The sequence below is a fragment of the Amblyomma americanum genome, chromosome 4 (assembly GCF_052857255.1).
Source record: "Amblyomma americanum isolate KBUSLIRL-KWMA chromosome 4, ASM5285725v1, whole genome shotgun sequence".
In the NCBI taxonomy this organism is placed as follows: Eukaryota; Metazoa; Arthropoda; class Arachnida; order Ixodida; family Ixodidae; genus Amblyomma; species Amblyomma americanum.
In genome coordinates, this window is record NC_135500.1 from 128,238,796 (window position 1) to 128,253,815 (window position 15,020).

Genomic DNA, 15,020 nt, shown 5'->3' on the forward strand with positions numbered 1-15,020 from the left:
GTTTGAATCCCACCGGCGGCACGTGGTTTCATTGCCTTCTCTTCTAGTTCAATTTCCTACATTTTCCCCATTAAATTTTCTTCTTTACTCAACAAAAAACTGCAATAAAAACAACATTAATATCAACCTTCCCAAGTAGCACCTATATTTTATAAACTTATTCCTTTGTTTGAAGCAAACGTAAATACATCGTTCTTAATGTCATTTTTTCACTAACTTAACATTGGTATAATGATTTCGCAAGATTGCTGAAACATTTGTATAAAGATTCAGCAACTTTAAAATACCGTTAAAATAACAATTTCTAACGACCAGACCGAGCGCTTGGGGCATTACGCGAATGCACACCAGCAGCCTATTCAATTCAGCGTGAAGAATGCTACAAGGGCGACGAAAGGTAGAGCAGTATATAACACAGTACAACTATAAAGCATACTCGTGCACTTACATGTTCTGAGTTGTTACCCTGCGTTCATGCTTATACACTATCGATGAGCAGTAGCATCTAAAGGTGTTAGTGATCAATTGTTAACAACTAAAGTTTTCTTAAATGATCTTGGCACTATGTATACAATCTATGGCTGGCACAAGTCAAGAAATTTAATTGCTAAGTTCTGTTAGCTGAAGTTCACAATTACTGTCTGAAACATGGAAAAACACCATGTCCAACATTCTCGGACAAAAATTTTGAAACTTTGAAAATTCTTAGGCCCTAGTAAGGAAATATTGAAGGTAATTGTCCATTTTTCTGATATTTTTAAACTGTTTCCATTGATCACATCGAACAGTTAAGACTACCTTAGAAAACCAATGGGGAACGCTTTTGACCATAGCAAAAATCTTAATAGAAAAAAAAATACATGATTGACGTCGGGTGGCCTGCGGATATATTGATTGTTATGGTGAAATCTTACACTATATGAAAAAATTGCCTTCATAAACGGTTCCCCGCTCAAAAATACTTGCGTCCAGAATTGTTAGGTATGCTTAGAACCATAGAGTTTCTTACTATTAACTAGAGGGAAAGCTGGCGCCCGCCTATGGGAGTTTGCATAGAGCTGCCTCGAGACCGCCTGTACCCCCATGGGCGCTCTAAGTATCATGGGGCAGAGAACTACCGACTGCAGAACCGCAACTTTTGGCCAAAAAATAATAAAAAAGAAACGTTGTTTGATAATCAAGAATTCGCTAACATTCAATATCCTGCCTATAAATTGCAACAAATGAGCAGAAAAGGATGTAAATGTAAAGTTTGCCCAAAATAAACGGTGGCTTGCTCTCCTATTGGCTAAGTATAGCAGACAGCAGACCAAAATTTGGTGCTTAAGATGCATTTTTTTAAAGAAAATGTTCTTGAAAAAATGTTTTCGCTTCAACACTTTAAGAGGTTTTTTAATGACATTTAAAAAACAGAAACGATTTATTTGCGTCGTATGCTGTTGCGTTTTCGCTACTATGGCCTTCGCGCACGTTTGCGCCAAAGTCGTCTGCGCCGTGGTCGGAACGGGACATCTCAGTAACGCCACTCTCTGTTCATGAAAAAAACCGACTGTCCCGCATCGAGTAGCTCATCGCCCCATGATGCTTTGAGCGCCCATGGTGGGTCAAGTGCAGCGCGGCCAGCTTTTCCTCTGGTGCTTAAATCAGATGCTTGAAGTAAGGTTGTATTGGTGAGGAACGCTATATTAAAGTTATAGTAATGCTTTGCTAATGTTATTAGTTATTGTTCCACAAACGTTACTGAAACATACAGTGCTAATAAGGAGATTTTTTCTTAACTTCCATTGTAGCTAGTCATTGTTTTAATAGAAATCTTGAATTCTTAGTTGGTACAAAATGATTCATGTGCTACGTATTTGCAAGTTACACCTGTGGTTCTTGCTAATCCTAATTTCCAGTTCTATATGGAACATATTACACAAACTTTTCGAACTTAAAGCTACAACACCTGCTATGTTGATATAACTTGTTTCAATAATGTTGCATGCTATGTTGCAAACATGTTTTACTTATGTTTTATAATTAATGTTATAATTTCGTTTTACTGAAACGTGCGCAACAAATAAGTTGTATGTCAAATTTTATTACATGAACGTAGTTCCAAAACATAGCCATTATTTTAACATTCATAATAATTATATATATCGTTATTATAACATTTTGTGCTGCCTGGGTTGTGGCCTGTTTCCGCGCGTGTACGCGGGGGACAGCACATATTTCGTGTGTCATCTCCGGGCGTCCATCGTATGGAAAGACACTCGCAGACTTTCTTATAATTTCTTTTTTCTTGTCGCCATCAGTTTTTTACTGTATTAGTCCACGCTCATTTACGCTGCGCTGATGGAGAGGAACCCGGGTGAGCGTCAGGCTCATGAACTGGGCCAACGACCTCGGAGATCCGCGTCTGTTCCCCGAGGCTATTTCGTTCTCACGTAGTGCGCCTGGATCGCGCGGAGCCGAGATGAGCGAGCGAAATCAGAAATGAGACGAAATGAAAGACATTTCGGGCGCGTTGCCGCAGCTGTCATCGCGTGGGAGCAGAGAAAGCGCATTCATTCGGTAGCCTCGCTGGCCTGTTGAGAGAGAGGGGCCGCCAATACATGCCGCTCATCTTTCGTCACGAAACGAGGGAAGGAGAGAAAAGGGGGGGGGGGGGGGGGGTAAGAGGCCGTTTCTGTCTGATGCAGTTCATCTCGAACGACGCACGCTCGAATAATTCGCTCCACATGGTGTCCATTCGAACAATCTCTTCTTGTGCAGGCTTCGCGAACGAACTCGGTCGGTCAGCGCGGTCGCTCTTCGTTTTAGTATGTCCGAGAGTTGTACTACGCAGAGACTTTGATCAACCTCGCAATATTATGTGTTTTCTGAGTTTTCACAGATAGGTGCGCGATGGTTAGCAACGACTGGAAATCGTTTTTATTTATTTTTTAGGTACTTCGGACGCGTTAGTAGTAAAATCGGGCATTAAGCAAAGAGAGGGTGTTTCCGCTGAAAGCTTATCCCGCTTTTATGGGTACGCCTGCTGGAATGCTTCGGAAAAATAATTAATGTCTAGATTTTACGTTTGTTTTGTGAGGAACAGTGCCAGCTCGATACGGGATTTTGCCTGCCCATATTAAGCACTGTTTGAAACAAAATGTATCTTCTCATGACATTAACTGGGGATGTCGTTAAAGTACAGCCAGTTTTTAGGGTGTCTGCAATATCTAGTTTATATACCACGACCACTGAGATATATGGCGCTGCTCGAATTATCGGTACCCTCTGTCTCGAGCAACCAACGCCGTGCCGCAAGGCGCGTGAAGTACAGTCGCGAGCAAAAAAGATTAGCTCAATAACATCACCGGAGCGGCAAAAATCGCATCTAGCGGCTGACGCGGCACAGGGATTTGCGAACACGCCTGGCGCTTTTTTTATTGGCGTATGCGTAACCGCAGCGCGGAGAGTTGCTATCAGCCGCTCCAGTGGCACGTCACTAGTGCTAATATTTTTTACTCGCGACTGTACAGTGGACGGAGGCCATAAATATATACAACCTTTGTCCATAAAGTTCCGAGACTGAGCCCATTAAAAAAAATGCGTTTAACATTGAAATCATTTGTGCAGCACCACTTCGAAATAGTCTCCCTTGCTGTCTATATACACAGCTTCCAACGCTTCTTGACGTCTTGGAAACAGTTGGAAAACGCTTCTTTTGGTAGGGCTGTCAGCTCCTTTGTCGTGGCGTCTTGAATGGCCTCCACGCTCCCCATCCAGCGACCTTTTGGCTCTCTTCACACGAGGAAACAGAAAAAAAATCGCATGGGGAGAGGTCAGGCGAGTATGGCGGATGGGGAAGTACAGTAATGCTGTGCTTGGCGAGAAATTTTGTCACGCTGAGCGCAGTACGCGGCCTTTCGTTATCGTGGAGAAGGCCCCATTGTCCAGATGCCCATAAGTCAGGGTGATAACGTCGCAGTGCATCACACATGTGTTGGAGCACGCGGATGTAAAACCCGATTCACCGTCTGCCCTTGTGGGACGAACTCGTGGTGTATGACACCTCTGGCATCGAAAAAAAAAACTATCAGCATCGTCTTTGTATTCGTCTTCTGTCACCGCACCTTTCTCGACGCAGGAAAGCTTGTGTATCACCGTTCGGCGACCTGCCTGTTTGTGTGAGGATCGTATTGAAAACACCGTGTTTCGTCTTCAGCGATAATGCTGTCGACGAATGCAGCATCCTACTCTGCCTCGGAGAGCAAATCAGCGCTCACTGATGCCCGCGTGTCCTTCTGGTCCTGTGTGAGGAAGTGCGGCACAAGTCTGGCATTCGGCTTTCGTTTCCCCAAGGTCTCACGGAAAATTTGGTGGCATGTTGTCCTACTAATGTCGAGAGCATCTGATATCATGCGGACTGTAATGGTGCGGTCTTGCTGTACGATTTCCCTGATCCGAGCCACGTTGTTTTCATTCCGAGAGGTTGATAGGCGTCCCTGCCTTGTGTCGTCTTCCACCGACGTTCTCCTCGAAAAGAACCTCTTGTGCCACTCGAAAACTCGCGCCCGCGATAATTTCGCTGCCGTAAGCGTCACGAAGGAGCTCACACGTCTGTGTGGCTGTCTTTCCAAGCTTCACACAGAATTTTCTGTTTACACGCTGTTCGAGGTGGACGTCCATCTCTCCAGGCTCACTCACAGTACAATCCGCAGACGACTAGTGACAGCGTATTTTTCTACATGTAGTTACATCTATCTGCTGCCACAGCAATTAACATAAATATCTCAGGTTAGCCCGAAAAGATGGCACTACACATACGCACCAGCATTTGTTTTGGGTAATCATTCTTTAAAAAAAAATAAATCAGTCTCGAAACTTTACGGACAAAGGTTGTAATATTTTTTTATGGGAAGCTGTTCTTCCGTCGCTCGAGTGCAGGGACATGAAGCTTGAACCCCTGCTGCGGTGCAGAGTTAACGGGGTATATATCGTGTGCTATTAGATCTGTGTTCTGTGACGCTAATTCTATATTTCTCCACAGCACTCTTCAAAGACGCAGGCAGAGCTCTGCTTAAGAAAGCAAAGGCTTGCTCGGCAAGAAATATCTGCTCATGATAGCAACGGTATGCTTAGTGGAAGCTGCATTTAGGGATGAAAAGTTTTTTAGGGAGAGTGGAGCTCGAGAAAGGAGACGGAGCGTGCTACGTTGCAAGTTTCTTGTTGAGCAGTTTTTTCAGTGAAACTTCATTTCGCTTTTTCAGCCTGCAAATTAGCCTTGACGACTCATACTCGTCGCAAATTCATATTTTATAACAGGAGAGCATTAAGGTTAGTACTTATAGTAGTGTACATGGTAGCCACTGTGATCTTATCCAATGTAGCCTTTTAAGCACATTTAGCGAGGAATTTCCAAAATCAATCGCTGAACATTTCGGTATTCAAATTAACTAGCGGCATGCACTATGAAAAAGAACAATTCTAAAGTCCGTGGTACGCGATCGCGCAACCGAAGTGGAATAAGTATATGCACATCTTGTGGATTTTCACCAGCCACTTTATTTATGCCTCATAGAAACTTCGTCAGAAAGTTCGCCCTGCTTAGGAGTCTCCGCAAGGGCTTATGTCCTAAGTCTTATTTTTCAGCGACGCCAGGCGCTTTTCGAATGGATGGATGGCAGTGAAGTTTCCCGCCTGGATACTTGCCCCTTCTGAGATGCACTGGTCAATACTAGCCTTGTTGACCTCTCTAGCCTTTCATCATCATCATCAGCCTGACAACGCCCACTGAAGGACAAAAATCTCTCCCATATCTCTCAAATTAAAGGACTACAGACATGAAATTTTTGCTTTCGTGTTTTCTTCTTTTTAGATATTGGCAAGCATGAAACACCTAGTGGAATTCGCCTACGACCGCTAAATAATTCATAATTTAATTTTTTCGTGACGCTGGCTCGGTTTCATCAAGCGAACGATAGGTGTGACGTGTACTTGGAATTCAGGTCATGTGAGGCACCAAAAGAACGGCAATATAACTGCTGATACGTCGTTTGTCTTAATTCTAGCTCTTGATGAAGGCTGGTTGAAGTGCTGTACGGGGCTAAAACTGCGTATCAGCGTTTATACTGCACTTTTTACGTGCCTCTTTCATTTATACTGCAGTTTTTACGTGCCTCACGTAACCTAAAGACCAACTGCACGTCACAGCCACCGTTAGGTTGATGAAACGTAAACGGAAACAGCATGACACAAGAAATTCAAATACCAATTATTAAGCGGTCGTAGGCGAGTAGCACGCGGTGATCCATGTATTCTAATATCTAACGCATCATTTTAAAGAAGAAACATGCAATTAAATTAGGTGTCTATAGTCCTTTAAGCTTGTCCTTCAGAAATTGTATTCAGAGGACATAGTAGTAGAGCTTAAAACAGGGACAAAAGGATAGAAGACAGCACTAGCGCTTGTGTTGTCTTCTTCGATCCTTGTGCCTCTGTTTTTGGCGCTATACTACTATGTCCTCTCAATCAAAACGCCAAATAGCCCAGCTTCCTGCCTGAGAGGAATTAGATGACTGTTCACGCATCGGCTGATCGATCAATCGGAAGACTCGGATAAGAGATAGGAAGCTGTCAAGCGGGTGCAGTACCTTGATGTAGGAGCCGGTCTCGTCGTCGTATCCGCCGTTCTGGCCGGCCCCCTCGTCAAACTCGATCTTGCTGGCGTCGAGGCCCAGGTACCAGATGTCACGGTACTGGGACACCTCGGTCCGCTCGTAGTTGCTCAGCCGGGTGCCGTAGTACAGGATGGCCTCTGCGCGATCGGACAAGAATTTACATGGAGTGACGAGGCAGTTTCAGAAAGGGTGCAGGCCTCGTGTTTCGTCCACACATGTGCTTGCGGGCACAGGAGAGAGGCTCTTCAAAAATAATAATAATAATTGGTATTGGGGGGGAAAGGAAATGGCGCAGTATCTGTCTCATATATCGTTGGACACCTGAACCGCGCCGTAAGGGAAGGGATAAAGGAGGGAGTGAAAGAAGAAAGGAAGAAGAGGTGCCGTAGTGGAGGGCTCCGGAATAATTTCGACCACCTGGGGATCTTTAACGTGCACTGACATCGCACAGCATACGGGCGCCTTAGCGTTTTTCATCCATAAAAACGCAGCCGCCGCGGTCGGGTTCGAACCCGGGAACTCCGGATCAGTAGTCGAGCGCCCTATCCCCTGAGCCACCGCGGCGGGTAATGACCATCTTTGAAAATTGAAAATTGGTTTTTGGGGGAAGGAAATGGTGCAGTATCTCTCTCATATATCGTTGGACACCTGAACCGCGCCGTAAGGGAAGGGATAAAGGAGGGAGTGAAAGAAGAAAGGAAGAAGAGGTACCGTAGTGGAGGGCTCCGGAATAATTTCGACCACCTGGGGATCTTTAACGTGCACTGACATCGCACAGCACACGGGCGCCTTAGCGTTTTTCCTCCATAAAAACGCAGCCGCCGCGGTCGGGTTCGAACCCGGGAACTCCGGATCAGTAGCCGAGCGCTCTAACCACTGAGCCACCGCGGCGGGAAGGAGTCGAATCTTTGGCAGCTCTCGTAACTGCCTCGTCACATGAGGGCACTTAGCCACAACTGTACGAGACTATAGAGGGGGCAGGAAAATGAGCTAGAGATAAGGAGAAAGCAGCAGAAGGAAAGAGAGTCAGTGGTCGTGTCATATACACATCGCTTGCCATGCTGGCTCATGAGCAGCAAGACATCGCGTGCCCGCCATTAATGAGCGAGTCAGTGATACATCTTACTCATGGCTGACAACGACCACTGGTTGTGAAAAGTAAAGCAACGGTTTATACTTCGTCGCATTGGTGCGTCAAATCTCGACGAAACGGTGCTACTGACAGCTATGCGTTACGGGTACGAGTATACTCTGCGGGAAAAACTTATTGCGAAGCATTAAGTAACGCTGTAAAATTAGGCCGTCCGTATAAACTGGGAGTATTACAAACAGAAGTCAAGTTTAATGATTACAACATGTACTTGGGATGCAATGTGGAGAACGTCGTTTGCAGTTAAGGACTGCATAAATCTCAAATACGCAGATGCTATCCGCGCCGGTGAGCTATACGACCATACAGACATGTTTTTTTTTAGGAAAGTAAATGCAGTAACTGTCTCACATGGGAGTCGGGAACCGCGCCGTAAGGGAAAGGAGAAAGGTGAGATTTAAAGAAGAAAGAGAGAAAGTGGTGCCGTAGTGAAGGTCTCCAGAATAATTTCGACCACCTGGGGATCTTTAATGTGCACTCACATCGCACAGCGTTTCGCCTCCATCGAAACGTGGCCGCCGCGGTCGGGTTCGAACCCGGGTACTCCGGCTCAGTAGACGAGCGCCTTAACCACTGTGCCACCGCGGCGGCTCAAACAGCCAAATTTAATTTGTGACTTTCGCAGTGGTTGCTTGTAGCGAGTCAAAGCCATGCTTCGTCGCTACATAGTCATTTCCAAGCCAAGCGGCCGCTGTCGCATTTACACCCGCGGTCACTGCCCATCCCTCCTGGAGCGCAAAACTTGGGTTCGCAGAAGGATCCCCGGGGAACTTCCCAGCGAAATCCGTCCGAACCGGACAAGTATGATGACTAAGTCCAACGCGGAGAGAAGGCCTCTCTTAATGCTTGACCGTCAATTTCCCCTGCTGTGCGCCACCTGTCGCCTATATTCTATACCCACCTCAGCAGATTTTTCTTCTCGTCATCAAATTGGCAACTCATTCCCTGCCAGCCACGACGACGTTGCCTTTACGAGGTGTTCGACGAGACGCTCGAATGGACTGCCGGCTGCCTGCCCTGCGCTTGCATGTTCTAAGTCCACTACCTCGCGTTATTTCGAACTATCATTAACTCGTTTTAAAGCGGAAGCTTTACTACGCCAGCCAGCGAGCCATTTCGGCTCGTCGCGCACTTCATCCGTATGCCGTGGCCGACGAACGACCTTGAGCCGCCGTTGCCTAGCAACGCCGCAGCCGCGCTCCAACAGATGGCGCCGCCGTCGATGCCGCTGCCTTCGCCGCTCGCTCCACCAGAGGTGCTCCGCTGGGGTAGAGGGAGAGGAGGTGCCGCCTCGCGGGGGGTATATATTTATACAGGGTGTCCCAGCTAACTTGGACCAAGCGAATGTCCGGACCCCGTGGAGTATCTGTTACGGGTCCAATTGGACTTATTTTTGGAAATGTGGCGGAGAGTTTGAAGGATGCTTCACTCCCGCCACCGGTTGGCCCGGTAATGCACTACCTCCGGTATCGGCCTTGTCTTTAGCGCGTCTTTACTATCCTGTCCTTCTATCCCATCTTTCAACTCTCCTACTTCTGCACGCGGTAGCGATTGTGGCTCTTCTTGAGCCAGTGAGCCGGCCTGTGCACTTTTCTTTTTTCCTGGCAACAATCTATCTATCTAACTTGTACCAAGATATTAAAAAAACGTAAGCGCTCTTCGGAACTGAAATCGCGTGGATGCTGTTAGGGTTTACCTAAAGTTTCAGTACATTTTTTGGTCGTTTTACTTGAATAATTATTCAGTATAAATTATTTTTAAAAATATATTTTGAAACGGTCAGGCGTCAATAGGAAAGTTGTGGAGCTCCATAAATAACGCCCAACCCAGGCACTTCCAACGAGATAGCCTTAGCGTGGCCGTTTTTATTCGGGAAAAACGAACGCCCGCGGAGTTCAAAAAATACCACGTGACAGCGCGCTCCGTGCGGCAGAATGCGCCGCGATTACAGCGCTCTCCTCCGTGATTTGCAAAAAAACGTTGCCAGCGCCGCGCCTTCTCTTCGCTTACGAGAAAGGCTTCTCTTTTTGTTCGGCTCTGACGTTACCGACGGCAGCTGGCGACGCATTCAACAATCTGGTCGCGTGAGAGCGCTATTATCGCCGCAGAAACGAGAGCCGACTTTCAACTGCCGCCCGAACCCACTGGCGCTTATCTTGGAACCAATCACAACGTGAAGCTCTGTCGTGTGCAGCACGAAAGGCGCGAAGCGAGCGATGTTTTTTACAAAGCCCGCCCGGGTTCGAACCCGACCGCAGCGGCTGCGTTTTTATGGAGGAAAAACGCTAAGGCGCCCGTGTGCTGTGCGATGTCAGTGCACGTTAAAGATCCCCAGGTGGTCGAAATTATTCCGGAGCCCTCCACTACGGCACCTCCTTCTTCCTTTCCTCTTTCACTCCCTCCCTTATCCCTTCCCTTACGGCGCGGTTCAGGTGTCCATCGATATATGAGACAGATACTGCGCCATTTCCTTTCCCCAAAAAACCAATTATTAATTATTATTATTAGAAAGCCCGAATGAGAGCGCTGCAATCGCGGCGAGTTCGGGCGCATGGAGCGCGCTGTCACGTGGTATTCTTTAAACTCCGCGGGCTTTCGTTTTTCCACAAATAAAACGGCCACGCTAAGTCTATCTCGTTGGAAATATCTGTGTTGGACAATATTTGTGGAGCTCCACAAATTTCCCAATGACGCCTGAACGTTTCAAGCTGTATTTAAAAAGTTAATTAATTTATCTCGACTAATTATTTAAGTACGACAATAAAAATAGTACTGTAAGTTTAGATCAGCCTTAATTAACCACATCCACGCGATTTCAATTCTGAAGAACGCTTAGTTATAAAAATCTTGGTCCAAGTTATCTGGGACACCCCGTATATATATGCGCTTCGCCTTGGTGGTCTGTCTCAGTTGCAGCGCCTGTGATGTACGCGTCTGTGGGCAGTTGTGGTTAACGAATGCGATGTGAACTGAGACACAGACCACCACTACTGCCTCTCTCCCTGTATTAGCTCGAACAGCGTTAAGTGTATTGTAGTCGTTATGGAGAGAGCGAAAGAGACGCAACAACGACATAACGAAGCGAGGAAGAGAACGCGCTCAAGAGACGCCAGAAGAACGCGCCGCACGACTCGAGAAGCGTCGTAACGAAGATGCGGCTAGAAGTCGTGCCACGTTCCGGAGTGACTCTTCAACTGTGGAAGAGACCGGTTTGAGTTCTCGAGAGCGTCGGAATGAGACGCTGTGTAGACGACGTGCCGAGGAAACGAAGCTTTCGCAATTCAACTAGGGTTAACCAGAGCTAAACCACAGCCAATTTTTTTGTTTCATAATCTTCCCTCTTTAATCGCCGCGGTGGCTCAGTGGTTATCGCCCGCGGCTGCTGACCCGAAAGATGCGGGTTCGATCCCCATTGCGGCGGTAGGCGAAATTCTAGAGGCCCGTGCACTGTACGATGTCAGTGCACGTTAAAGATCCCCAGGTGGTCGAAATTTCCGGAGACCTTCGCTACGGCGTCCCTCATAGCCTGAGTCGCTTTGGGACGTTAAACCCCCATAAACCATAAACCAAACCAAATCTCATTTCAAATTTTCTGGATGGCCTCCAAGTTTCAGCCCAATACATGAAATTGGCACGAGGATAAGTTCTCGACTAATAATTTTCAGCGTGCGCTTTCGATATGGCATCAATCACGTGACCCCCTGACGTAGCCTCTGCAGTGCGGACGCTTACATTTTCTGAACTGAAAATTGTTTTTTTGAGGAAAAGAAATGGCCTAGTAGCTCTCTCATTCCTCGGTGGACACCTCAACCGCGCCGTAAAGGAAGAGAGGAAGTTGGGAATGGAAGAGGAAAGAGAGAAATAGGTGCCGTAGTGAACGGCTTCGGAATAATGTCGCGCAATGACATCGCGCACCACACGGGAGTCATTTTAAAGCGAATGCTTTACTACTACCCTCCATAGCTTCTTCGCCGTGTGAACGAGTTTGACGATGAACCGAGGAGAAATTACATGGCAGCTGTAACGTCACCGAGCCGCCGCCGCCGCCGCCGTAACAAAGAGATTCGAATACTCGGGCTCTTCTTCATCCATAACGAAAGAAGGGTAGACACAACATTGCACAAACTCCGCAAAGTTGGAGACCAAGTAGGCCGTATGGTCCATCGCGTTTCCAACAAGAGAGCGGGTTTGCGAAGCAGGGATGCCGTGCGGCTGGCCCATGCTTTCGTAATCAGCCGAATCCTCTATTCGGTCCCTTATCTACACTTGTGGAAACACGACGAAGACAAAGTTGAGGTAGTACTCCGCAAAATGATGAAGAGGGCACTTGACCTTCCTGTGGCCACCTCCAATGCCAGACTTCTTGCGTTGGGAGTGGTGAACACTTTTCAGGAGCTCAAGGAAGCCCATCTCACAAATCAATACACGAGGCCAGCCCAAACGAAGTCGGGTCGGCACTTGCTAGCCCGCCTTCACATCCAACATGATTTTCACATTCAGGAGCGGGTCCGAGTGCTCGAACTCTGGAGACGCGCCGTCAGAGTTCGACCCCTCCCCACTAAGATGGACAAGGAGGATCATAGTGGTCGTCGTCAGGCTAGGGCGGAAGCCTTAGCGCACCACTATGGCAACAAACAAGGTGTCTTTTACGTAGATGTAGCTGGGCCGACCCACGGGGGGTGGTACACGGCCGCGGTCATACATCAAGAAATACAGGTGGATGGGCTCTCCTTTCGAGCTCCAGGCACAACACAAGCTGAAGAGGTTGCCATCGCCCTAGCTGCTTCTGATTCAAAATCCAAACACATAACAGACTCGCGTTCGGCATGTCGCAATTATGAGGCTGGCCGGATAACTCCACTAGCTGAACGAATACTAAGGAACTGCAGCCGGGATACCGATCCTACTCCCCGCTGCCTGGTTTGGACTCCGGGCCATGGATCAGGGCCTAGCAGGAAACGAAGCTGCAGACGCGGCGGCCCGAGCACTCATTCACCGGGCGTTCACCTGGAACCTGAATGTTGCTGCTTACTCTCCTTCAAAGCTATCACGTCCTATTATAAGGATAGGCATCGCCTCTACCCGGCCCCTGCAAAGGGACTGGGAAAGTAAACGAACGCGTTCTACTCCGATTATTCGCGAACACAATGCTGTGCCCGGCAGTACTAAAACACTTCGATCCCGCGTTCATTGGCAGGTGCAAACAGTGTGGGGAGGTGGCTGACACCTACCACATGGTTTGGGCTTGCCAGCGCAACTCAGCTCACTCCCCCCACCCCAACCCTACGAGAGAGGAATGGGAGGCGGCCCTGCTTGGCTGTTCGGACCTTCAGGCCCAAAAGGTTTCGGTCAAGAGGGCTAAGCTGGCGGCTTCGACCAATGGGGTCCCGGAATAACGACTCCACCCATTGCGGGGCTCTTTAAAGAGCCTCACCTCTTTCATTCAATAAAGGCCTTTCACCACCACCACCGCCGAAACCGAGCGCTCGCCTCTGTTGCCGTCGGTGTTCATTGCGTTCATTGGCGTTAGCGTTGACAACGGTCTAGACTTCGATGAGTTTGAAGAAAGGAAGGCGCATAACTGGCTCCCTGTGTCAGTGGTGGCCTCAATCGCGCTTTGAGGTACGTGGTGGTGGTGAGCGAGAGATGTGGGCTGCATGCGTTAGCGCTGACATTGTTGCGGCAGACACTCGGCACTGCAGCAATAGGCCGCAGCGTTCATTGGGTGACCAACCTCTCGCGATTAACCATTTGCTGCCAGGGTGGCGGGATGGGCGCGCTGCCTATCCAGTGTGCGGAACGCACTCAACGTTACAGACGCCAAGCCGCGTCTACTTGCCCGATACGCCACAGCAAACCAGGTTCAGCAGTATTTGCACCGCAGCTAATTTTTCTTAAAGGAGGGATTGAAAGGAAGAGAGAAGTGCCGTTGTGTAGGGCTCCGGAGTAATTTCGATCACCTGGGGACTTTAACGTGCGCTGACATCGGACAGCACACGGACGCCTTTTGCGTTTCGCCTCCATCGAAACGCGGCCGCCGCGGTCGAGTTCAATCCCGGGAACTCCGGCTCAGTAGACGAGCGCCTTAACCAGTGAGCCAGCGCGGCCGGTAAAATAGGATGCATGTGTGCATTAGAAAAAAGAAAAAAAGATTCCGCTCAGCAGCTGGAAGCCTTACCAGCGGGTGAGAGGGGTAGCCGGCGTCCGTGCGGGTCGACGTTTGGTCCGTCCGGCGACTGCCTTCTGCGGTGGCCGTCCCCGGTAGGAAGGGCCGCCGCCACGCCGTTGCAAGCCGACTCCAGGTTGCTGCCGCGCAGCTCGGACACGCTGCCGACGCCGCTCATGATGCCGTTATTGTTGTTGTTGTTACTGCAGCTCTGGCTCCGGCACGCCGCACTGCGGTTAAACGAGAAAGTAAATGCACGTTTATACCTTTCCGCATGGAGCTGAGAAGATAGACCGCGACTTACGTTTGAAGGCATGCATTTATCACCAGCGCGCACCATGATGTTTTCAGCACTGAAAAATGGCAATAACAGACCCACCCGGCAACGCGCTACGATTTCAACTCACCGTCTTAAAGCCCGAATCAAATAGACCACCAGTCCGTTGTCGCCGACAGCGCTTAACTTATTCTAAGTGTACACCTTTCCACACGCCGCTGAAACGCTGTCCTCCACGTGCTCTGTACAAGCTGAAAGTGAGCTCAGAGGGTCGTGCCACGCTCTCTGTCACGAAGGTGTCACGTCACGAGGATGCGGTGGCGCTGATGTCAGCAGCGACTTTCGCATGGTAGGCAAAACAGGTTCGGCCTGCCCGTGCCTGTATACCGCAGCTGCCGCAGATACCGGCGGCTGCATCATGCCTGCGCACTGCAGAAGCAGCATGTATACTGACCAGCTGCGTCACTATTGGATCCGCGTAGTAGCATGAAAGGAAATTTAAATTAGCCTCGATATGTTTCGCGCAGATAAATAATTGGATTTTGGGGAAAGGAAATGGCGCATTATCTGTCTCATATATCGTTGGACACGAACCGCGCCGTAAGGGAAGGGATATAGGAGGGAGTGAAAAATGAAAGGAAGAGAGAGGTGCCGTAGTGGAGGGCTCCGGAATAATTTCGACCACCTGGGTATCTTTAACGTGCACTGACATCGCACAGCACACAGGCGCCTTAGCGTTTTGCCTCCATAAAAACGCAGCCGCCGCGGTCGGGT

At 48.5% G+C, this 15,020-nt stretch overlaps 1 protein-coding gene across 2 annotated transcripts in view; it reads right to left on the reverse strand.

Moving 5' to 3' along the window:
• LOC144128345 (dual specificity tyrosine-phosphorylation-regulated kinase 4-like) overlaps positions 1-15,020 on the reverse strand; it is a 213,570-nt gene that overhangs the window by 17,505 nt on the left and 181,045 nt on the right. For both annotated transcript variants that reach the window (XM_077661681.1, XM_077661680.1), the window contains exons 3-4: positions 13,982-14,199; positions 6,627-6,790 (exon numbers count right to left, since the gene is read on the reverse strand). In XM_077661681.1, the coding sequence (XP_077517807.1) occupies positions 6,627-6,790; positions 13,982-14,199 (382 nt within the window). The remainder of the gene's footprint in view (positions 1-6,626; positions 6,791-13,981; positions 14,200-15,020) is intronic.